The sequence below is a fragment of the Oncorhynchus masou genome, chromosome 12 (assembly GCF_036934945.1).
Source record: "Oncorhynchus masou masou isolate Uvic2021 chromosome 12, UVic_Omas_1.1, whole genome shotgun sequence".
Taxonomy (NCBI): Eukaryota; Metazoa; Chordata; class Actinopteri; order Salmoniformes; family Salmonidae; genus Oncorhynchus; species Oncorhynchus masou.
In genome coordinates this window covers 60035138-60061830 of record NC_088223.1, presented here as the reverse complement: position 1 = coordinate 60061830, position 26693 = coordinate 60035138, and the positions used below count along the sequence as shown (strand labels likewise).

The 26693-nt window shown below is 42.4% G+C and overlaps 1 protein-coding gene across 1 annotated transcript; it reads left to right on the top strand.

Annotated features, from left to right (window-relative positions):
• The first annotated feature begins 5254 nt into the window (after positions 1 to 5254).
• Positions 5255 to 25411, top strand: LOC135550526 (probable ribonuclease ZC3H12B). Its single transcript, XM_064981436.1, has 6 exons — positions 5255 to 5640; positions 18934 to 19724; positions 19848 to 19987; positions 20360 to 20594; positions 20680 to 20786; positions 20886 to 25411. The coding sequence occupies exons 1-6, from the start codon at positions 5443 to 5445 to the stop codon at positions 22328 to 22330; spliced, it is 2916 nt and encodes a 971-aa protein (XP_064837508.1). The 5' UTR covers positions 5255 to 5442; the 3' UTR covers positions 22331 to 25411.
• The last annotated feature ends 1282 nt before the right edge of the window (positions 25412 to 26693 follow it).

Genomic DNA, 26693 nt, shown 5'->3' with positions numbered 1-26693 from the left:
CAGAGGGGCGGAAGCTCGGGACAGAGGGGCGGAGGCTCGGGACAGAGGGGCGGAGGCTCGGGACAGAGGCTCGGGACAGAGGCTCGGGACAGAGGCTGGGGACAGAGGCTGGGGACAGAGGCTGGGGACAGAGGCTGGGGACAGAGGGGCAGGGGTTCCGGCGCCTCTGGGCTGAGGGGCTCCGGCGCCTCTGGGCTGAGGGGCTCCGGCGCCTCTGGGCTGAGGGGCTCCGGCGCCTCTGGGCTGAGGGGCTCCGGCAGCAGCGCCGGGCAGCAGCGCCGGGCAGGCGGGAGGCTCCGGCAGCAGCGCCGGGCAGGCGGGAGGCTCCGGCAGCAGCGCCGGGCAGGCGGGACAACCTGTAGGAAGGAGACAGAGACAGCCTGGTGCGTGGGGCTGCCACCGGAACCACCAGGCTGGGGAGACCCTCAGGAGGCTTGGTGTTAGGAGGAGGCACCTGAAGGACCGGGCTGTGGTGGAGCACTGGAGCTCTGCTGCGCAGCCTTGGCACCACTTTCCCAGGCTGGACAACCACTCTAGCCCGGACCCTCCAGAGTGCAGGCACAGGTTGAACCGGGCTGTGGGTAAGCACGGGAGATCTAGTGCTTACTACTCGCACTTCTCCCTTTGGCTCCACTCCCACATTTGCCCGGCACGAGCGGAGCGCAGGCAGAGGACGCACTGCACTCTCCCAGCGTCCCGGAGACACAGCACGCAGAGCCGGCGCAGGATATCCTGGACCAAAACTGCATACCGGCGACCAGACCCGCTGAGCAGGCACCATACGCCCTGGCTCGATGCCCGCACTCGCATTACACTCTCGGGGGGCTGCCCTATAGCGCACCGGGCTATGGACACGTACTGGCGACACCGTGCGCTTAACCGCATAACACGGTGCCTGACCAGTAACGCGCTGCTTATAATAAGCACGAGGAGTGAGCTCAGGTCTGCTACCTGGCTTAGCTCCACACCTCGTGTGCCCCCCCAAACAACTTTTTGGGGGGCTGCCTCGTACCTGTTGCACTGCCGTGCTGGCTTCGCCAACCTCATTCTCCTGTAACCTTCCTTGCACTGCTCCATCGAATCCCAGGCGGGCTCCGGCACTCTCCCTGGGTCGACAGCCCACCTGTCTATCTCCTCCCAAGTTGTGTAGTCCAGATTCTGCTCCCATGTCCCGAAATCCTGACCTCGCTGTTGCTGTTCCTGCTGCTGCTGCCTCTGTTCCTTCTCCTGCTGCTGCTCTTGCTGCAGCTGTTGTTTACCACGCCGCTTGGTCCTGTTGTGGTGGGTGATTCTGTAAGGGATTTCTTCCATTGACGGAGAGGCGGACCAAAGCGCAGCGTGGTTACTTTGATTCATGTTTTAATAAATCACTTAACATGAACATACTTACAAAAACAAGAAATGTGAAAACCCCAAACCGTCCTATCTGGTGCAGACACAGAGACAGGAACGATCACCCACAAAAACACAGTGAAACCCAGGCTACCTAAGTATGATTCTCAATCAGAGACAACTAATGACACCTGCCTCTGATTGAGAACCATACTAGGCCGAACATAGAAATACCCAAAATATAGAACAAACAAACATAGACTGCCCACCCAACTCACGCCCTGACCATACTAAATAAAGACAAAACAAAGGAAATAAAGGTCAGAACGTGACACAGCAACAGGGGAGTGACTGCTAGTGATTTATTAGCCCAGTTATAGATAATTTGTAGTCAGCAATAGGGGAATGATTGCTTCCTACAAGAGCACAAAATGTGTACATTTCTAGGCATCTTTGAAAAGCAAGTCAGGTAAAGAGCTTTTTTAGAATCTTAACTGGGCAGTGTTGTATTTTGAGACAGGCTTGAATAAGCTAAGTAGCCAATAGGCAGAGGGTGGCATAATATGTCTGATTATATGTAATAATGGTATTGAAATAATAATGTATTTTATTTTGTAAAGTGTTTTCTTGCATCAATACAATAACATTTTCAGTCACCTCCTTGTCTAAAGGACAAGTGGATAAAAAGGTTAATGTCAAGCCCTCCATGTTTGTTTCAAAAGTCTTATGGAATGTAGGCCTACGTTGAACACTACACATTGGCTGCTACTGTAGGCTGAATGATAGAATAGCTATTTCCATGGTAAAATGTTATGGGATGCATTTTCGCCATTGTTTTTGATGGTAGGCCACTGGTAGGCCTACATTATCATGAAATAGCCACAGTAGACTACATGGCCACTGTTAAAACTGTAACTTAAAGCTGGTACAGCCTCAGTGTTCACAGTAAACACATGCTGGCAGTTGCACAGAATTCTCACAACGTTCAAGCTTGCGCTCAGCGGACCTGAAATTTGCTCAGTGCCAAAATAAATGAACATTGGTCATCATGTTATTAGCAGAGATTTGGTATAGCACAAAGATATTAAATTGCAAACCATTAGTATTCAACTGACACTGCTAGCCAGTTGAGGATTTTGGATGCTAATTTGCAAGCTTGTTTTTACTGAGACTGACTTGCTAGTAATGTCCCTTAACATTGCAATGGATTTCTCAGATGGGGCATATAGAATATGAATTATTTTTTCCCTGCTGTATGATACATCTATTTGTAGAGGGTAGTGATCATAGAAATAAGAATGAATATAACAAGAGTCCCCATTTAAGTGAATGATGGCATAATGGGTGGACTGGCGGTCATTGCGAGTGTATCCATTAGAGCAAAGCAGGAAGTAAAAGCAGGAAGTGTAACCATCAATCTGTGCTGTGATTTGTTGAATCAACTTAAATTACATTTTACATTTTAAATTTAACTGTTTTTATCTGCCCATTCCCCTCCCTGTATGCCAATTTGTGCCACCCATAAGTGAGAAACCTAAATGGCAAGTATAGACCATATATTTTGTTCCCTACAGGTTATAGAAAAGAGCAAAAGCTCTGAACTATCCATTCAGACCCCAGTCCTACCAACCTATAGGCTATGAAAATTTGATGTTTTAGTATTTACCCAGTAGGTTTCCTCAAGTAGAAAGCCTCCACTTGTATGTAAAAGATAATACAACTAAAACACTATGGTAAATACTACAGTATTTTCTGCATAAATACTACAGTATACTACAGTCCACAAAACACTACAGTATACTACAGTCCAAAAGCACTACCGTAAATACCAAAGCATACTGCAATCTGCAAAAAAACACAACATTAATTACAGTACTACAGTAAATACTACACTATTCATTGTAGTGTTTTTGCTCACTTTAGCCCTTAAAAACACTACAGTGAATACTAAAGTGAATTCTGCAAAAGCACTACAGTGAATAATATAGTATTTTTAGTAAACAGTTGAGGGATGGAGCTGGAGAAATGTAACCACTCTCAAACATGCATCTCTGGATGCAAGAACAGAGTAAAACAAGGTTATATTTTGTGTTTTGATGATGTAAGAGAGTTGAACTCAGCTCGTGAAGCATTAATAAGTTGTATTCTTCAAGAATCAATGGGTACATATAATTAATTTAAAAGTAACAAAATGGATGTAACAATCGCAGATTGAAAGAAAGAAAGTCTACATTGTAGCATTAAACACATCCTCCCTAAACTCCTCCTCACAATGTTTGTTTGCACTGAATGGAGAGGGGTATTCTACAAAGCAGGTTCAACGAGTTAGCCAGCTAATTTGCCTAAATTCAATAATAAAAAAGGTACACTTTCTAACCATTATGTGCCTCACGCGGCCACCTGGTCCATTCTATCAGCCATATGTGAACTATTTGATGCCTCCAGAGCACACAATGCTAATGGTCCAACAGTCTTAGATAACCGCTACATGTACAGACACCAACTGGTCCATTCCATCCCGCAGTCTCCAATGCACACAGAACAGTTGTACACAGGTGTCACGATATGATGCGATTACACCTCTATAGATACTTTTTTTGCCACATGACACAGAAACGAGCAGGACTAAAATGGTATTTGGAAAACAAACATAGTTGATCATATTGGTGGACACTTTGCATTTACAGTCATTTGTGAGTACCCACTTGTTGAACTAAGAGTTATCTATGGAGAGAGTACATACAGTACATTTTGGTAACATGTTTATTATCCACTGATTTCAGTGCATATTTATGTGTAAATAAAATTATTTTCAGTTATTTTGTCCTAACTGATCCTATAATAATGATTCCATACTGTCTAAAATCCCACCGTAATAAAGGTGACTAATACATAGTGTGACAATCATCCCATAGGTCTATATTGACAAAATGACTCATGGCATTGTAAAATGAATTCCATGGTAGAATGCTAGAACAATAGCTTTCCAATGTTTTGGGCTGCAAACAAGCTATATCTTCAGGATAGCCAGGAGATTTGGAGTTGAAGGATTTTGTGATGTATACTATCCTATAAGTTTTTATAAATAGTGTCCTTGCTGGTGTGTGGGGAAAAACAGTGGGAGGAAAGGACAATCTCTTCACACAGAGGATTTTTTGTGTGTGTGTTTTTAACCTTTATTTTAACCTTTATTTATCTAGGCAAGTTTCTTAGCCTACTAATAGATTGGTAGGCCTTGTCTCTTGAAAATCAGTTTGGGGAAGTGAGGGATAAGTAAATAGCATAAGAGGGCACAGCTGGGGACTAAGAGGATGCGCAGTCATTAGTGTTGTTGAGACTAAGTCGCTCTGGATAAGAGCGTCTGCTAAATGACTTAAATGTAAATGTAAATGTAACTAAAAAACGTTTTACATAGGACTGTAGTTGTGATACAGTAGGCCTATAGCCTATATAATGGGTGGGGGTAGTATTTAGTGTTCACATTATTTCTGTTATGTGAGACATGGAAAAACATTTCAGTTCAGCATGCACATCTCAACTGAGAACAGTCTTTAGATACAATGCCCACCAAACTCAGTTATTGTAATATACTTTGATGCCACACATGAGTCAGCCAACTCATAGCTTACTTAAAAAATATATATACTTAGCTGAAAATAAATAAATACATAAATGACCAACTTGAATATGCAGTTGAAACTGTCTCTGTTGATCAAAGTAACCTGGCTATATGAGGCGGTAGTGATGATCAATTCATTCTCGAGGCATTGTCAAATCTGATCGTCTGCACAGCGGGATAGTAAAAAGACGACCTGGAACGGCACCACATTCTTTCTTTTCCGTTTCACTGGCCTGCCCTGGTGTAGGACTTGTTGCTAAGATACAGTCTGTGGGAGGCAGACAAAAAAATATGAAGGGAGGGGATGATGAATGATATTGAGCTATAGTAGCTTGCTAGCTGTGTTTATTATTTGCTGTAATGTTCGTAGATAGACTTTAATAGCAAGCTCAATTTTGAACTTTCTGAACAAGACATCATAGCTAAGGTTAATAAATTCGTTTGACGGCTGAGTGCATTATATTTGTGGGTCGTTGATTTACCATAAATAAATGGTTTTGGAGCTGGCAGTGCCCGCAAATGCAGGCCCTTTGCTTCACCGTTCCATCCCGCACATTGAGCGTATTTTCCGGGTGAGGGTCAGCTACGGATCCGCGGAGTCAAGCTGCGACAGCGCAAATGTCAGCACCAGCAATATCATAATAGTACGTGTCGCGGAGGGCAAGGAAGATGACTGCACCAATGCAAAAGTAAGATAACTTTGCTGTAACGCTACTGTTAATGTTTGCTTCGTGTTTTTTTTAGCTAGCTACCGGTAACGCGTTAGCCGCATAGAAGCGGTCAACTAGTTAGCTAGATAAGTCTGCTAGCTAACGTTAGTTGACCTACTCTGGACTGGTGTAGTTAGCTTTCACTGCAGGCTAGTGTTTGCTGTTAACTAGCTAGCTCCCTACTATATTCGCTAGGCTAATATTAAACTAACGTTAATCTCGTTTGTGTTGGATTTTGTAATGTATGACTAGAGCTTCATGTTTACATGTACGTTAACGTTAGTTATTGATTTCTGGTAGGTAACTAGCTAGTAATTTAACTAACGTTACTGCCAACAACATTCTTAGCTAACGTCATTTTCATGAGGCGCAATATTAACTGTTTTGTGCTCTAACAAGTGCTAGCTAAGTTAACGTGTTTGAGTATTTTTTTTAAAATGTGTATATAAATTAAATTTTTTACATAGCTGAAATAATGTTTCTGGCTAAGCTAGTCTTTACATGTCTCAGCTACTAGCCAATGTAACCAGAAGGAAGAATTAACGTTTGTACTGTTTAACGAGGTAGATTTGTGTTGTATGGTAAACTATGATTGTGAGTTAACGTTAGCCTAGCTACCTTTTGCAGAAATGTTGCTGAAACATAGCTTATGCAAAATACACTATTCGAATCTAACGTTAACTACAGTAGCTAACTATCTAGCTAATTATATTATTCATCGTTGGTGTCTATGTAATCTGCACTATGAACAATTCTAACACATTATGTACACCTAATACCTACTTCAAAATACTCATTATTAGACCTTTTATGGGGTTTGACTTCCAGGACTTAGGCTACTCATGGTGTTGAACCGTTAATGTTTTGTGCTTCAGAACAATATTCAGGTGTGTACCTCCATTACTGCAGCATATCTGTACTTTGCATCCTCGCTGTGGGGCCTCAGCTTGGCCAAGCATCTTAGTCCTTCTGAATGCACATGCTCCACTTGTTGCTATGATACAGGGCTGCACAAGCCTGTGCATGTGCAGTGCTTGAGTGGCCTTGCTGTGTCTCAGCCTGTGATGTGGAGGTGGAGGAAAAAAAAGATGGGGCTTCTTTGTTGTTTCATGCTGCTCTGCTCCTCGACAGTTATGTCATTTTGTTCCAGGAAATTCCAACACATCAGTATTGTTGTGAGGTAGCTATCGGGTTTCCTGCAAATAATACATAAATGTCTGTGTTGACTTTGTGAGGACACCTATACAATATCTGCCACTTTTGTAATAGAATCGGTTAGCCTCTTCCCAATATGTTGTCTTTTTATATAATATATAGCCTAGTTATTCTTATGGAAATAAACTACTTTGTCCTTAGGATGAAGTACAGTAGTTTCATTCATTCAATTTTCTCAAGCCAGATCTACTCTATTATCTTAGGTTTTGTGTAGTGTCCTGACTCACTTTCTATAATAAGAGGTGGGGAACAAGTAGGCTATCTAAATAAGTATTATTTAGGCTATCCAAGGTTTTAAGCTGTTGTGCACATGTTCATTAGGACATTAGCTGCATAAGGCTAATCATATTACTAAATCGTAGTAGAAAGACTACTAGAGATGGAAATTTCCTGTTAAGTGGTTATGAAATGCCTATTCACAATGTGGAGGTTAAATCTGAAAATAGGATGATGCAATCTGTACAAAACTGGGGGAATGATGTAGCTATGAACTGAATTGTTTGTTTCTTGTGCAACTTATTACCCCTGTTTAACATTGTAATTCTCATATTTGTAGGCACGCTACGTTAATCGTGTTTGCCAGGCTGCCTAGAGAAAGATGGGCTCTGTTTTGTTAGTCGTGACTGCTAAAAAGCAGTTAGCTGATGACAGGGCTACGTTGCTAGGCAACCCATGTCATGGGCTGAGCCTCTTGAAGCAGGAATGGAAGTAGCTATCTACTATCTGCAAGACCTGGGGAAGTACTGCTTTCAGTAGCACATGCATTTGGTGTCCATTTAAAAAAAAATAAAGCACTTGGATCTGTATTCATATTTGGATACAAATTAATAAAGGTTTTTAAATGCACATGTAATCTGAAATGCATTTCAGCCTTTACATTCTGTCGATTTACAATGGATAAGATTGAGCTATTCATTATTTTATTTAGGGGCTTTCGAGTGGCGCAGCAGTCTAAGGCACTTTGCATCCAAATATGCATACAGATCCAAGTGCTTTAAATTTTAAAAAATGGACACCAAATGCATGTGCTACTGAAAACAGTACTTCCCCAACAGACCCTGGTTCGATCCCGGGCTGTAATAGGGAGTCCCAAAGGGCGGCACACAATTGGCCCAGCGTTGTCCTGGTTAGGGTTTGGCCAGTATAGGCCGTATTTTTATATGGGGAGGCAGGTAGCTTAGTGGTTAGAGCGTTGGACTAGTAACCGAAAGGTTGCAAGATCGAATTCCTGAGCTGACAAGGAAAAAATCTGTTGTTCTGCCCCTGAACAAACAAGGCAGTTAACTCACTGTTCCTAGGCCGTCATTGTAAATAAGAATTTGTTCTTAACTGACTTGCCAAGTTAAAAAATATACATTTCAATCTTTTATTTTATACAATTACAACATGGGCACCATCATGCATTAGCTTGCACTTGCATTTTTACAACTCATTGAAACTCTGAAAATAAATACATGGGCAAATGTTACCAAACATGATAATAATAGGGATGCATTACGGTAGGCAGCTAATTGTTAAATTACACTTTCCATCTTTACCTTGTTAGGTCACTGTCTCTGTGCTGATCGCCTGTGAGTGAGACAACGCTAGCTAGCCAATGGGAGCGTAGTAGAACGCACCTCTGAATAACGGGGCGTGGTTTTGGCTTAACTGCGTTGGGAAGAAGAAAGACGCACCCAGACTATTTGCATTGCCCCCCCCTCTTTTACGCTGCTGCTGCTACTCTGTTATTATCTATGCATAAGTCACTTTAATAACTCTACCTACATGTACATATTACCTCAACTAACCGGCTATATAGCCTCGCTATTGTTATTTTACTGCTGATATTGCATTTTTTTGTTACTTTTATTTCATTTTTTAAAAGTTATTTTACTTAACTGCATTGTTGGTTAAGGGCTTGTAAGTAACTATTTGACTGTTTATTTGACGCATGTGACAATTTTATTTGAGTATTTATATTTCAGTTTATACTTTTCGGGGGGGAGTTCAGGGCCTTTAGATTTCCTCGAGTTGCATTGGGCAACAGACTGAGGGTTGGTGGTAATCATCCGGTCCACTTCTGAGTTCCGGTAGACCCTTGCATCATGCACTGTGCTGGGGTAAGCACTAAATACACTGGTGAAAAGCATTTTGTCGTCACATACACCCTGGAGGTGCATAGAATGGAACGACTTTCAGTTGACATGCAGTTTGTTTTATTTCATCTTACCTTTTTTTTACTAGGCAAGTCAGTTAAGAACAAATTCTTATTTTCAATGACGGCCTAGGAACAGTGGGTTAACTGCCTGTTCAGGGGCAGAATGACAGATTTGTACCTTGTCAGCTCGGGAATTTGAACTTGCAACTTTTCGGTTACTAGTCCAACGCTCTAACCACTAGGCTACCCTGCCGCAGTTTGTCTCTGTATTCTCGGGTGGCCTTGATGGCAATGTGTGTTCCGCAATGGCTCAGATCACTCCAGGGAACTTAGCTGCCTTCGTGATGCCACTGATGACTTCTCGTGCTCTGGCCCTTGAGAGATGAGATACAGCTACGATCACCCTTTGGAAGCAGGCTTCGACCGTAGATTTAGAGACATCAAACCTGATGCCGATTTCCCTGCACAAAGGAATATAATGTATATTATGATATTATATACATAATGATGTAACTGTTATAATAACATAATGCTGAAACAATTCAATCCTTGCCAACTAGGCCTATCAGTCATGATTTGAGATTAAATCCAAATGATGCTGAAGTAACATGCAGTTCATCATTACCACCACAAGGCGTCAGAGCTACCATATGCCTTTTAATGACAGTTGAAAGGTCATGTCAATATAATGTAAACAAGACCAAACAGACCATTTAGCAGGATGAATTTCTGGTGAGTTTTTTTGCAGATCGCTTGCTGTTTATTTTATAAAATATTTTGAGTGACAGTCTGGCCCTGTTAACCTGTTGTCTGAGCATTATGACAACTTTATTAAAGTGTTTGAAGTATCTACAGTTGAAGTCGGAAGTTTACATTCACTTAGGTTGGAGTCATTAACTCGTTTTTCAACCACTCCACAAATTTCTTGTTAACAAACTATAGTTTTGGCAAGTCAGTTAGGACATATACTTTGCATGACACAAGTAATTTTCCAGCATTTTTTTACAGACAGATTAGTTCACTAAAAATTCACTGTATCACAATTCCAGTGGGTCAGAAGGTTACATACATTAAGTTGGCTGTGCCTTTACACAGCTTGGAAAATTCCAGAAAATGATGTCATGGCTTCAGAAGCTTCTGATAAGCTAATTGACATAATTTGAGTCAATTGGAGGTGTCCCTGTGGATGTATTTCAAGGCCTACCTTCAAAATCAGTGCCTCTTTGCATGACATCATGGGAAAATCAAAATAAATCAGCCAAGACTTCAGAAAAAAAATTGTAGACCTCCACAACTCTGGTTCATCCTTGGGAGTAATTTCCAAACGCCTGAAGGTACCACGTTCATCTGTACAAACAATTGTACGCAAGTATAAACACCATGGTACCACGCAGCTGTCATTCCGCTCAGGAAGGAGACGTATTCTGTCTCCTAGAGATGAACGTACTTTGGTGCGAAAAGTGCTAACCAGTCCCAGAACAACAGCAAAGGACCTTGTGAAGACGCTGGAGGAAACGGATACAAAAGTATGTATAGTCACAGTAAAAATAGTCCTATATCGACATACCCTGAAAGGCTGCTCAGCAAAGAAGAAGCCACTGCTCCAAAACCGCATAAAAAAAGCCAGACTACGATTTGCAACTGCACATGGGGACAAAAATTGTACTTTTTGGAGAAATGTTCTCTGGTCTGATTAAACAAAAATAGAACTGTTTGGCCATAATGACCATCGTTATGTTTGGAGGAAATAGGGGGAGGCTTGCAAGCCGAAGAACACCATCCCAACCGTGAGGCACGGGGGTGGTAGCATCATGTTGTGAGGGTGCTTTTGCTGCAGGAGGGACTGGTGCACTTCACAAAATGGATGGTATCATGCGGGAGGAAAATTATGGGGATATGTTGAAGCAACATCTCAAGACATCAGTCAAGAAGTTAAAGCTTGGTCGCAAATGGGTCTTCCAAATGGATAATGATCCCAAGCATATTTTCAAAGTTGTGGCAAAATGGCTTAAGGACAAAGTCAAGGTATTGGAGTGGCCATCACAAAGCCCTGACCTCAATCATATTGAACATTTGTGTGCAGAACTGAAAAAGCGTGTGCAAGCAAGGAGGCCTACAAACCTGACTCAGTTATACCAGCTCTGTCTGGAGGATTGGGACAAAATTCCCCCAATTTATTGTGGGACGCTTGTGGAAGGCTACCTGAAACGTTTGACCCAAGTTCAACAATTTAAATGCAATGCTACCAAATACTAATTGAGTGTATGCAAACATCTGACCCATAAAAGCAGAAAAAAATCATACTCTATTATTATTCTGACATTTCTCATTCTTAAAATAAAGTGGTGATCCTAACTGACCTATGACAGGGAATTTTTACTAGGATTAAATGTCAGGAATTGTGAAAAACTGAGTTGAAATGTATTTGGCTACGGTATATGTAAACTTCCGACTTACAATTAGACCGACATTTGATGTTGTTGGTCTGCGCACGTGTATGGACTAGCTGTGATGGAATTGGCTTGTTATGATGTTGCTTATCAATGGTGTGGTACTGTAGATTGACAACTTTGTCAAGTTCTGTACCTTTTTATATCAAACCTTTATTTAACTAGGCAAGTCAGTTAAGAACAAGTTCTTATTTTACAATGACTGCCTACCCTGGCCAAACCCTCCCCTAACCCGGACAACACTGGGCCAATTGTGCGCCTTGTGATACAGCCCGGGATCGAACCAGGGTCTGTAGTGATGCCTTTAGCATTGAGATGCAGTGCCTTAGACAGCTGCGCCACTCGGGAGCCTCTGCCACATTCATGATTATTTTAAAATGGCACAACAATACTCACCTGAATGAGTACTGATTTCCTAGTAACCACAGCACGATCATGAGCTGCTTGTCTGCGAGATTGAATGTCAAACAGACTGCCTTGTTGGTTATTTGGGTAGCTGTTTCCTCGCAGAGGGTTTGGAAGGTGCCCCTTTTCATTCTGATGTGCATTTTGAAGTCGTCATCAATGTACGTACAGTACCAGTCAAAAGTTTGGACACATCTAGTCATTCAGGTTTTTTCAGGTTTTTCTTTATTTTTAATAGTTTCTACATTGTAGAATACTATTGAAGACATCAAAACTATGAAATAACACATGTAATCATGTAATAAGTAGTTCATGTTTCGTATTGCGTCAGATAACAACATTGACGAATACGCTGATTCGGTGTGCGAGTTCATTAGAACGTGTGTTGAAGATGTCGTTCCCATAGCAACGATTAAAACATTCCCTAACCAGAAACCGTGGATTGATGGCAGCATTCGCGTGAAACTGAAAGCGCGAACCACTGCTTTCAATCAGGGCAAGGTGTCTGGAAACATGACTGAATACAAACAGTGCAGCTATTCCCTCCGTAAGGCTATCAAACAAGCTAAGCGTCAGTACAGAGACAAAGTAGAATCTCAATTCAACGGCTCAGACACAAGAGGCATGTGGCAGGGTCTACAGTCAATCACGGACTACAGGAAGAAATCCAGCCCAGTCACGGACCAGGATGTCTTGCTCCCAGGCAGACTAAATAACTTTTTTGCCCGCTTTGAGGACAATACAGTGCCACTGACACGGCCTGCAACGGAAACATGCGGACTCTCCTTCACTGCAGCCGAGGTGAGTAAAACATTTAAACGTGTTAACCCTCGCAAGGCTGCAGGCCCAGACGGCATCCCCAGCCGCGCCCTCAGAGCATGCGCAGACCAGCTGGCTGGTGTGTTTACGGACATATTCAATCAATCCCTATACCAGTCTGCTGTTCCCACATGCTTCAAGAGGGCCACCATTGTTCCTGTTCCCAAGAAAGCTAACTGAGCTAAACGACTACCGCCCCGTAGCACTCACTTCCGTCATCATGAAGTGCTTTGAGAGACTAGTCAAGGACCATATCACCTCCACCCTACATGACACCCTAGACCCACTCCAATTTGCTTACCGCCCAAATAGGTCCACAGACGATGCAATCTCAACCACACTGCACACTGCCCTAACCCATCTGGACAAGAGGAATACCTATGTGAGAATGCTGTTCATCGACTACAGCTCGGCATTCAACACCATAGTACCCTCCAAGCTCGGCATCAAGCTCGAGACCCTGGGTCTCGACCCCGCCCTGTGCAACTGGGTACTGGACTTCCTGACGGGCCGCCCCCAGGTGGTGAGGGTAGGTAACAACATCTCCTCCCCGCTGATCCTCAACACTGGGGCCCCACAAGGGTGCGTTCTGAGCCCTCTCCTGTACTCCCTGTTCACCCACGACTGCGTGGCCACGCACGCCTCCAACTCAATCATCAAGTTTGCGGACGACACAACAGTGGTAGGCTTGATTACCAACAATGACGAGACGGCCTACAGGGAGGAGGTGAGGGCCCTCGGAGTGTGGTGTCAGGAAAATAACCTCACACTCAACGTCAACAAAACTAAGGAGATGATTGTGGACTTCAGGAAACAGCAGAGGGAACACCCCCCTATCCACATCGATGGAACAGTAGTGGAGAGAGTAGCAAGTTTTAAGTTCCTCGGCATACACATCACAGACAAACTGAATTGGTCCACTCACACAGACAGCATCGTGAAGAAGGCGCAGCAGCGCCTCTTCAACCTCAGGAGGCTGAAGAAATTCGGCTTGTCACCAAAAGCACTCACAAACTTCTACAGATGCACAATCGAGAGCATTCTGGCGGGCTGTATCACCGCCTGGTACGGCAACTGCTCCGCCCTCAACCGTAAGGCTCTCCAGAGGGTAGTGAGGTCTGCACAACGCATCACCGGGGCAAACTACCTGCCCTCCAGGACACCTACACCACCCGATGTTACAGGAAGGCCATAAAGATCATCAAGGACATCAACCACCCGAGCCACTGCCTGTTCACCCCGCTATCATCCAGAAGGCGAGGTCAGTACAGGTGCATCAAAGCTGGGACCGAGAGACTGAAAAACAGCTTCTATCTCAAGGCCATCCGACTGTTAAACAGCCACCACTAACATTGAGTGGCTGCTGCCAACACACTGACACTGACTCAACTCCAGCCACTTTAATAATGGGAATTGATGGGAAATGATGTAAATATATCACTAGCCACTTTAAACAATGCTACCTTATATAATGTTACATACCCTACATTATTCATCTCATATGCATACGTATATACTGTACTCTATATCATCGACTGCATCCTTATGTAATACATGTATCACTAGCCACTTTAACTATGCCACTTTGTTTACATACATACTCATCTCATATGTATATACTGTACTCAATACCATCTACTGTATCTTGCCTATGCTGCTCTGTACCATCACGCATTCATATATCCTTATGTACATATTCTTTATCCCCTTACACTGTGTATAAGACTGTAGTTTAGGAATTGTTAGTTAGATTACTTGTTGGTTATTACTGCATTGTCGGAACTAGAAGCACAAGCATTTCGCTACACTCGCATTAACATCTGCTAACCATGTATATGTGACAAATAAAATTTGATTTGAATAACCATAAGTGTTAAACAAATCAAAATATATTATTATATTTGAGATTCTTCAAAGTAACCATCCTTTGCCTTGATGACAGCTTTGCACACTCTTGGCATTCTCTCAACCAGCTTCATGAGGTAGTCACCTGGAATGCATTTATTACCTGGTATGGCAACTACTCGGCCTCTGACCGCAAGGCACTACAGAGGGTAGGGCGTTCGGCCCAGTACATCACTGGGGCCAAGCTTCCTGCCATCAAGGACTATACCAGGCAGTGTCAGAGGAAGGCCCTAAAAATTGTCAAAGACTCCAGCCACCCTAGTCATAGACTGTTCTTTTCGCTACCGCACAGCAAGCGGTACCGGAGCGCCAAGTCTCGGTCCAAAAGACTTCTTAACAGTTTCTACCTCCAAGCTTGAACGGCTAATCAAATGGACTGTTTGCGTTGCTATTCTCTGGTTATCTATGCATAGTCACTTTATTCTACGTACATGTACATATTACCTCGACTAACTTATGCCCCTGCACATGGACTCTGTACCGGTACCCCCTGTATATAGCCTCGCTACTGTTATTTTACTTCTGCTCTCTAACTATTTGTTAATTAAACATTTTTACTTGTCTGTGTTTTATTTGACACATATTTTTCTTAAAACTGCATTGTTGGTTAAGGGATGTAAGTAAGCATTTCACTGTAAGGTCTGTTGTATTCGGCGCATATGACAAATACCGTTTTTGATTTGATTCAATTAACAGGTGTGCCTTGTTAAGTTCATTTGTGATATTTCTTTCCTTAATGCATTTGAGACAATCAGTTGTGGTATGCAGAAGATAGCCCTATTTGGTAAAAGTCCATTTTATGTCAAGAACCGCTCAAATAAGCAAAGAGGAATGACAGTCCATCATTACTTTGAGACCTGGCCAGGCAATGCAAAACATTTTCAATAACTTTTTAAAGTTTCTTCAAGTACGTTGCAAAAGCCATCATGCGCTATGATTAAACTGGCTCTCATGAGGACAGGGTTACCTCTGCTACAGAGGATAAATTCATTTGAGTTACCAGTCTCAGAAATTGCAGCCCAAATAAAGGCTTCGGAGTTCAATTAACAAACACATCTCAACAGGAACTGTTCAGAGGAGACTGTGTGAATCAGGCCTTCATGGTTGAATTGCTGCAAAGAAACCACTACTAAAGGACACCAATAAAAAGACTTGCTTGGGCCAAGAAACACAAGCAATGGCCATTAGACTGGTGGAAGTCTGTCCTTCAGTCTGATTTTGAGATTTTTGGGATGAGTTGGACTACAGAGTGAAGGAAAAGCAGCCAACAGTGCTCAGCGTATGTGGGAACTCCTTCAAGACCGTTGGAAAAGCATTCCACATGAAGCTGATTGAGAGAATGCCAAGAGTGTGCAAAGCTGTCATCAAGGCAAAGGGTGGCTACTTTGAAGAATCTAAAATATATTTTGATTTGCTTAACAGTTTTTGGGGTTAGTACATGGTTACATGTGTTGTTTCATAGTTTTGATGTCTCCACTATTATTCTACAATGTAGAAAATAGTTTTAAAAAATCTAGATAAATCCTTGAATGAGTATGTGTCCAAATGTTTGACTGGTACTGTGTGTATGTATGAATGAATTAACAAAGCCATCGATCATGTGGTACCATTCATATATAAATATGCAAAGACTCAATAGTGCAAATTAAGTTGGTTAAGATGGCGTCTCATGGTGACCAAACGTGCGCAGTTTGAGCTACTCCAGGAAGTAACGTTGCAGGCTGGCTCAGTGCTGCCCCCTTGCATTGAGTAACTCAAGTTGAAGGCTGACCGGTTTACTGCCATTAGCAACTAAATTATCCTTAATGTTTTCCCTGTGCACTTTTAATATAATTGGTTCAAGGACCTACATCTGGTGTATTTTTAAAGCAATTATTGTTACCAGGATTGTCTTCAAAAATGTGTTTCGACATGAAGATTGACCACAAATAATGCAATTTTTCTATTCACTATAACTGGGATCCTGTTTTCTACAAACAATGCCTGCAGTAACTCGGTCAGCCTTGAACTTCAATGGCGTCAATGAGAGGGGGCAGTCATTCTCCCCTGGGAGCAGCTGACAATAACAGCTAAGCTAGCAACTGAAAAAGTTCACCTGAAAAAAGGTTCTCTCAACGTTAGCCTTAACTAGTGAAGACAAAAAGATCTTCATGAAAGTCAGATGCTTTTGAGAATAATTTTGTGTGCAAACACAATCTATGAGAGGGCTAGATTCAACACATGGCGTCGAGCCAGGTGAGTCAGCTGAGACATTTATCACTGCAGTTCATAAACTAGCAGAGCACTGCCAGTATGGGGGGATACTACAAGAGGCGATGATCAGAGGCAGACTGGTAGTAGACATAATGGATCATGAGCTGTCAGATCATGGCATACCATGCCACCTCTCTGGCTCATGGTGCGTCACCTGCTCAGCTGCTGATGTGGCGCAACATCAGAACTCTTTTGCCAGTCAGTCCATCTCAATTCAAACCTGAGTGGCCAGACCTCAAGTCCTTTGAGAGGAAGGATAGGGATATGAAGGACAAACAAGCCGCCTGGTTCAACAGACGACGGAGAGCGCAGGAACCACCAAACCTTGTTTGTGCCAAACCAGTCTGTATCAAGAACGTCCCCAGCATTGGCATGGTCAGCAGCTTGGCAGACTCTAAAATCCTACAACATCGCGATGCCAACAGGCAGCCTTAGAAGAAACAGGTCTCGGCTACATGTCATCCCACAGAGCGTCCTACCAGACAACCCCACGACCACAAGTTCTGGTTGCATCATAAGACCTCCTTTGAGGATTAATTTATAGAGACACGAGGGCCAGAATAACCCCCTACCACAGAGTTTCAGGTAGTCTACCCTGGCTTCTGAAAAGAAAAGAGCTCCTGGAAAAATAAATTGGTTAAAGCTGCAATATATGAACCTTTTTGGGCGACCTGACCAAATTCACATAGAAATGTGAGTTATAGATATGTCATTCTCATTGAAAGTGAGTTTAAGAAGTGGTAGATCTGTTTTATGTGTGCTATTTCTATGCTTCCATTAAGTTTAGTTTTTGCATATTTTACTTTGGGTTTTGTACACCAGCTTCAAACAGTTGAAAATACAATATTTTTGGTTATTGAAAATATATTTCACAGTGGTACTTGCTTGTTTTGTCACAAAATGAAATTAGTCAAAATATTAGAATTTTAGCAACCAAGAAATGGTGGAGCGATTTCTGCATATTGCACTTTTTATTTTTTTATTGAACATTTTATTCAACTAGGCAAGTCAGTTAAGAACACATTCTTATTTACAATGATGGCCTACACCGGCCAAACCCGGATGACTCTGGGCCAATTGTGCCCCGCCCTATGGGACTCCCAATCACGGCCGGTTGTGATACCCTGGTTCGAATCCAGGCTGTGTCTGTAGTGATGCCTCTAGCACTGATATGCAGTGCCTTAGACCGCTGCGCCACCTGGGAGCCCAATGTATCTGCCCTGTAAAAACATTTTTATCTCTAGTTCTTAAAAGGTGTCTTGATTTAAGTGTCTTTACAAAAAGGAGGACATGTAATGATGCTCATTATACAGTTCTACAACTTCTCCTGTGTCTTTGTTCAGTCCTAAACTCACAGTGGAGAGAGGGAGTGAGTGCTGGCAGTAAAACAGGTAGCCCTACTTTGCAGATACTTTCATTGCAAGAATCAGGATAATAGACATTACTGTTCACCAGATAAGGGTTTTAGAACCCAAAAATCTGCAGGAACGTTGTGTAGCCTACCTGCGCAATATATGCTTTGGTAAAGAGGAAGGTGATGTCAATTTTTCGTTTTATCATCCCAGCTCTTTCTTAACATTTACACATGCATTAGACATTAGTGATGGGGGGAAAATCAATACGATTACATATCACCAATATTATTTTGGATGATATTGTTTCGATACTTTGACTCCACATTTTGGCTAGGTAATGTTAGCTAGCGCTAGTCAGCTGTACCTGGGACAAAACTATTGTATTTGTCATTCTATATCTTGTTCTCGATCTTCTTTTTAAATGGTGAGCCATCATGTTTTCAACACTTATTTCCATGACTGATAAACTATAATGCTCTCTCTTGTCTCTGCAGCAGACATATAGTGAGGAATATGTTTTGAAATTCAAATCACAGGACGGAATCGCAATGCATATGGAATCGCAATACATATCGCATTGGCACCTAAGTATAGTGATAATATTATATTATGAGGTCCCTGGCAATTCCCAACCCTATTAGACATGCATTGAATTTTTTTACATGTAGGCAGGGATGACATTTGGCCAGTTTGGCGTTTTTATCGACAATCACCCTTTGTTTTTTTCCAGGATTACATCGTTTCCTTAACTTCGCCAGCTCACCGAAAGAGAGAGCATCTAACGTTGGCTCAACACAAACAGCTGGTTGCGCTGAAGCCAGTCATCGAGTATGACTCTCAGGCTGTGGTGGAGGTGAGGGAGCATGTGGTGGACATCTCCGGTGGCGAGAGGAACGTGATGACGGCATGGTCGATGGTGGAGAAGATCAAAATGGAGAAACACCCTTGCAGGGAAGAGGCTTCTGAGCTGACTGAGGCCCAGCAGCCCAGTGGGGAGTCAGAGGAGGGGAACAGCTCAGAGAGTGAGTCAGAGCATCAGCTACAAGTGAACAGCGGCAGCTGTAAGAGGACGGAGCTCTTCAGTGCCACCAAGCCTCACCGTCAGCTCTGTCGCTCTCCATGCCTGGACCGGCCTAGCTTCTCCCAGAGCAGTACTCTACCAGAGCTCCGCCCTGACGACACCAAGGCCGCCGCAGTCCTCAAACAGGCCAGTGACAAAGTGTACCAAACCAAGATGGAGTTTGCCTTGAAGCTGGGATACTCAGGTGAACAGGTGGAGACGGTGCTGAACAAGTTAGGGGCTGCTGCCCTCATCAATGATATTCTGGCTGAGCTTGTGAGGCTTGGTAATAAAGGTGAACTGGAAGTTCAAGCCAGCAGTAACACAGGCACGTTGGTCTCCCGTGGAGGCCCCTGTGTCAAAGAGGCTGTCAGTCCGGAGGTGTCACTTGAAGATGATTCCGTGGATCCTTATGATAATCTCAGGCCTATTGTCATTGATGGATCAAATGTGGCAATGAGGTAAGTCTCATTTTGTACCTTACCTCGTGCAAAATGTGTTCTGAACCATCTGTTTTTGAAAGACTGTACTTGAATTACCTTTACAAGCAGACTTTTTTACTATGTGGTTGTTTTGTTTTGTAGCCATGGAAACAAAGAGGTTTTCTCTTGCCTTGGTATCCAATTGGCTGTTGATTGGTTTGTGGAGAAAGGGCACAAAGACATCACAGTGTTTGTTCCTGCCTGGAGGAAAGAGCAGTCGAGACCTGACGCCCCCATTACAGGTACTAAAACTCTACTTCAATTAGCCACATTTAGATGTACAAGCCTGAGATATTTTCTAAAAAGGTTGTCTATGTTTTGGGGGGAGGGTGGGTGTGTTTGTTTTATCGATGTGTGTGAACATTGAGCTCAATTTTCCAGTGCAAAAAAAGCACCAACAGTGAGAAATTATTGTTACCATTTTAAATAGATCATCTTAAATGAACAATTATTTGAGTTTGGATTATGTTGGACTGCAATTAATTTGTTTGTTTACAAATGTAATGCATATGAAAATCTCAATGTGTAAACCACAGGTACATAGGCCTACAGAGTTCTGTGTAACAATTTGTACACTGCTGTTCTTGACTGATGTTTTAACTTTCATTTCACAGACCAAGACATTTTGCGGAAGCTGGAGAAAGAAAAGATCCTAGTGTTCACCCCATCTAGAAGAGTCCAAGGGAGGAGAGTGGTGTGCTATGATGATCGCTTTATAGTGAAACTGGCCTGTGACTCTGATGGCATAATTGTGTCAAATGACAACTACAGGGACTTACAGAATGAGAAGCCGGAGTGGAAGAAGTTCATAGAGGAGCGGCTGCTGATGTACTCGTTTGTCAATGATAAGTAAGTCATCAAAGGCCTTAGTTACTTGGGCAATGAGTGTAATTAACTACACAATAACTAAGCATATTCCCGTTTTATGTTTTAGATTCATGCCACCTGATGACCCTTTGGGAAGACACGGTCCAAGTTTAGAGAATTTTCTCCGCAAGCGTCCTGTTGTTCCAGAGCACAAAAAGCAACCCTGTCCATATGGTAAGTTGTCTCAACAAATAATTATATTGTATTTTTGTGGTTTAATAGCTGATGTATATATTGTTTAATTTGTGCTCTGTTTTATATCACCTTAAACAGGGAAAAAATGCACTTATGGACATAAGTGCAAGTACTACCATCCAGAGCGTGCAAACCAGCCCCAACGGTCAGTGGCTGATGAACTGAGGGCATTTGCCAAGTTGTCTGCTGTGAAGACAATGAGCGAGGGGGCCCTGGCCAAGTGTGGCACTGGACTCGCCACAGCTAAGGGGGAGAGTGGCTCTGAGGCTAAACGAGTGACCCCGAAGCGCCAGTCCGACCCCAGCATCCGCTCAGTCGCCTGTGAGCCAGAGGAGAGACTGTCCGCTGTCCGTAAGCCTGAGGCAAATTCTGTGCCTTCCCTTGTGTCTGCCCTCAGCGTGCCCACCATGCAGCCTGCAAAGAGCCATGCGGCTGGTGCCTTGAACACACGATCAGCCAGCAGCCCAGTACCCGGCTCCCTCCAGTTCACCCACAGCTCTCTGGAGCACATGTCTAGTGTACAGTACCCACATCCACCCATCCTAGTCACCAACAGCCATGGCGCTTCTGTCACTTACAGTGAACAGTTTCCTAAGTACGATTCTGTGAGCACGGACCACGGATACTACTCTATGCTTAGTGATTTTTCTAACATGAGCATGAGCAGCATGCACAACGTGGACAGCTTTTGTAGCATGGAGCATGAGCACGGGATTTATCTGAGAAATCCCAGCCAGCATTGCCCTGAGCCCTGCCTCAGCCACTCTAACAGTGACTCCTTTTCCTCTTATGGGGAATTATACATGAGCTCAGTGGACAGTAGCCTGGATGAGAGCATGAAGGGACAGCAGTCTCCAGCACAGAGCAGACTCCAGGCCTCCTCCCATGGGGGGTTCCACCACGAGGCCCTGACCCGGGTGCAGAGCTATGGCCATGAGGAGCCCAAGCAAGGTCCATGCAGGAAGCAGTCCATATCCCACCTGGCACCGCATGTCCAGCACCCTGTTGTTGGGGCCCGGTCCAGCTGCCCAGGGGACTACCCCTTACCTCAGAATGTCCTCCCGTCACAGTCCTCGCAGCCGGGACGCTCCCTGGGCATGACACGTATGGACAGCATCTCAGACTCCAGGCTGTACGAGAGTAACCCCATGAGGCAGCGCAGACCCCCACTGTGCCGCGAGCAGCATGCTAGCTGGGACCCGCTGCCCTGCGGCAGTGAGTCCTATGGATACCATTCGTACCCCCTGAGTAACAGCCTGATGCAGCCGTGTTGTGAGCGGGTGATGGTCCGCAGCATGCCTGACAAGATGGAGCAGATCTGGAGGTCTCCGTGGGAGAACCCGCCTCAAGCCGAGCACCAGGAGCGCCATGTCATCCCAGAGCACCTGTACCAAACATACCGCAACCTCTGCAACATCTTCCCATCTTTCGTGGTGCACTCTGTCATGGAGAAAAACCCTCACCTGACGGACCCACAACAACTCGCTGCCGTCATTGTCACGAAGCTGAGGTCTTGCCATTGAGTATTTTAATTTTATTTTTGAATCTACAATTGTCTGAATAGTATTAGTACTCTTTGAAGTAAGTTATTTGATTGTCATCCAAACAATTTGTCCTTATGAAATTCACTAATGTAAGCGAAAACTTTGACTGATGGTAAGATATTGAATTTGAACGAAGTCATCCATTTTAATACAGAGCAGAATTATTTCACTATACGTAAATCATATTGTGCATATCTGCCATTGCTGTAAATACTATGTGACTTTTTTGTTTATTGTGCAATTATTATTTTGGGGTAAAAGACAGAGGGAAGTGAGTGCAAGCATACCTCAGAGCATGAACTTTCACGTTTAATGGCCTTATATCTGAATGACCTCACTGCCTCCAGTCATTGTTTAACGGGTTTCAATTAATATCCTAATGTAGTTGAGTTCAGTCTCCTTTGCGTTTTAAATGTTAAGCACTAAGTATTTAGAATTATATATATTTTCTCAATCTCACTTTACAAAGCTACTATTTTGGTAGAGCTTGCGAGTGCACGTACATAAGCAAGCCAAACTACAACTGGGAAAGATTATACTTAAAACATCTGTGCACATATAAAACACATGAAAGCCATTTAAAAGACATTTCAAAGCTGCTGAAATAATGCCAAAAATTGAGAATTAACCTTGTCATTATAAAGCGATCGTAGTTTTGATGCAGACAATTGATTGGGTAGTAGTGTAACATCACATCAGTGTTGTAAGACTTAACCGTTGATGTATGGCTGGCTGTGTTGATTAGTTACCTTAATGTAACTGTTACATGGAAATGATTGGGAACATTTTTGGGCATGTATATATCCTTGTCTTGCACCTTGGGACCTGGCATGTGACTTGATGGCACATCCAGTGTTTAACGTGACTTATATTTGTAATTACTAAGGAACTGGTGAAGTCTCATCTGCAAAATGCTTTGAAGAAAAGCATCCATTTCCTTATTTATGCTGAGAGACAAGCCATGTAAATGAACACATGTAAAGAAAATGAAAACATCTCTGAATGTTATTTGCCCAAAATATTTTTCGGGCTTTGTTGAGTTTGTTTTTTCATGAACTAAGAGCAGGCCATGTTGGGCCTCTTGTCTCTTCATGAGAAGGTGTGACACACTGCCTAAATGTTTCTTCCTGTGAAACACTCAGAAAGCGAGGCTGCCGTCAGGGTTGTTTCTGGCATTTGGCTTACAGTTTGCGTGCCTACCTTTCCCCTCACTATTTTCCCTCGAGTTTGAAAGGCTTCATAATGGTAGAGTAATAAAGACCCCCCCCCACCACTTACACTAAGTGACATAAAAGTGGGAATAGACTACTGAAATGTGAAATTTGTTGGTTATAATGTAATCTGTCACGGAATCATGTTTCTTTTCTCAGTGAGTAAAATATCATGATCTGAAATCAAGGTCTTGGGCCATATCCAATGCACATTAGTATTTAGTTTATTTTGACATGGTATGTGCATGTTTCATACTTTTGATGATAGCAGAAAGCCCCCCCACCCTCGCCTTTTGAAGTGCCGCAAACGACAAAGCCTAAAATGTCTAGAAATGACATTTGTTTGTTGATACAAATTGTATCTATTTCTTGATTGTAAAATATATTTATGAAATGTATATTATAAAAAATTGTTTTATTTAAGAAGAAAAAAATACAATACCATAATGTTTGTGACACTATGTGTCACTGGGAGTAGCCCATTGGTATGTATTATTTCTTACTGGGCACAGTAGTTTATTTACAGGGACACTTACGTGCTACATAGAAGTGCACAGATACCCTGTGTGTAGCTGTAAGCATAGTGTCCTCTCTCTCTCTCTCTCTGTGTATACTAAAATTACCACTCAATGTACCGTTTTAATGTGCTTTTAAACTTGTTGCATTAGTTTTTTGCTGTGTTGTAACCCAAGCAGCTTGATAAAAAAATATATATTTTCTGCTCTTTTCCTGCATTGATACCATCTGTATTTAAATGTATTGACATGTAGACATTGAAAAACATTTTAGTTGCTTCACAGAAAACTGAATAGATTGAAATGCCAGTCATAATTGCTTGGGTTACGAAACTTCGGGGGTTATTTATTAAGTTCTATAAAGAAAAAAGGATTTTACCCAGATAATAATATATTCAACTCTTAGTCTACTGACACAAAGTCAAGTGACTGTGTGTCAGTATGATTAAGTGAGTATTTGAGACATGTAATCTGTATTACCTCTGATTCGACAAGGGTAAAACGTGTGAAAAGGGATTTGATGAATAACCCTCTTTTATTTGGTAACAAGATTATATCTTTATTGATTTATAGTTTACTTTGGTAAATTTGTCACTCACAAATGGCACTTGATCTAGCCTTAAGTATTTTAAAGCATGTGAGATTATATTTGTTTTAGTTATAATATGTTTCAAATGAGAAATGTTATTTTAGCCCTGAGCAGTTGTAATTACATTTGAATTTAAAAGATAGGCCTATGTTTGTGATGACTGATTTCACTCTATCTTCATATTGGTGGTCTCAGCAACTAGGCTTGCGGTTGATTTTATTGTTTGAATTGAACACAGCAGAGGGTTGAAATGCTACAAATAATTGTCAATGTGTAGATTAACCTTGAATCAATGTTCTAAATAGACCAGCTCACCTGACATTGTAAATTATCTTATACACCACAATAGCAATTCTCAGGTACTATGAGATTTACTACAAATTACTTCAGAAACAATATTATTAATGTGTGCTATTACTATAAATGATAAATGCGCTTACAAAGTCAGAATTGTGAATTAGTTCAGGTCTCATGTCCTAAAGCTAAATTGAACTGTCTTGTATTGTGGTTTTGCAATGTAAAAGGGTTATAAGAGTGAGTTGACAACTAGGTCATGTGTTATGAGCTGCAGTAGTTTGTTCTATTCTATGTTGAATGAAACGCATTGTTTTTAAATTGTTTTAAGTAAGAAAACAATTACAAAAAGACAAAAACACTGAACTCTTTGGGTCTGTTGGCTCAAACAAAATGTAAGTCTCTATGACCAAGTGTGTTTGTTTCCTCAAATAAAGCAAAACTATGTTTATACGGTGTTATTTTGTTGGCCCTATCAAGCATTCCATCTTGTCAAGCATTTCAGCTGTCACATTTTTTAAACAGCATTTTGATATTCTACAGCAGTCCCTCATCCAAGGGCCAGCAGAGGGGTGCAGGATGGCTGCTGAAAATAGTCACCATTGTATAGTCACTGAGGAGAGCTTGCAAGTATCCAGCTCATGTCTGCAAAATATTTTACTGTGTACACTACTCTGTATCCTGTGCTTATGACAAATTCACTTTGATTTATATACCACTGGATTTTTTTTGAAAGTATTCTGACTGAATATAATTCACAAGAATTTGTCAATTGTAATTCTGATACATATTAGTGGCATAAAAGCGATGAGGGGAACCTTATGTTTGCATTGATCTATTGCTTACTCATAGATGGGTTGGCTGAAAACGTCACAAACGATGTGCGTGCTTCCATGGGGCAGAGGTAGGCTGGTTGTGATTTGACTGGCCAGATTGATTTAAAAAAACTGCAATGTGTGCAATCGTAAGTGACTCGTTTCATCTTATTATTACCATGTCTTGTTTTGAGGAATTTCATGTCAATGTTAAAATTCGCCAGCTAGCGAACCAACAACCATAACGATGTATTTGAGAGACAAGTGGTCATTGTGCAAATGTATTTGTTTTCAATAAACGGTGGAGACTAAATAGAGCTAACATGTTGTCAACAATGTAAGCGAGCCAACCTAATCTGTTTTGCCCCATGGTTGCGCACGCAATGTTTTTGTTGTTAAACAACCAACCCGTCTATATTTCTATTTATATTTCTATGGAAGCCAAATGATTTATTAGAGTATAACTGATTATTTTTTTGTTGTTTCTTAGCCTGCATGTGCATTGTGCTGACTGGTAATCTCCATCTCCACCTGATGGTCAAACACGGTCATGGTAGAGAGGTTATTCACCATCAGGCAGGAAGAGTCCTCTGACTGGCCTGGGACTTTCCCAAGTGTTCTTTCACTGGACTTTGTCTAAAGAGGCGAGAACACAAAATGCATTGTAAGTTGATTATTGCTTATCAATACAATCCTGTTTAGATATAATGAAATAACATGGAATCAGAATATCCAATCACATTCATGTTCTGCAAATTGGCATGACAACTGAACTAACCTGTGCAAAGTTGCCAGGGAGAACCCCTGAGTTCCGCGGCCCTCTCGGCCCAGACAAATGGGCTCAGGTACTCTTGGACGTCCTCCATCCTCTGGCTGGGCCTTGCATGGGTCAGACCCGGTGCTCCATGTCCACCAGGA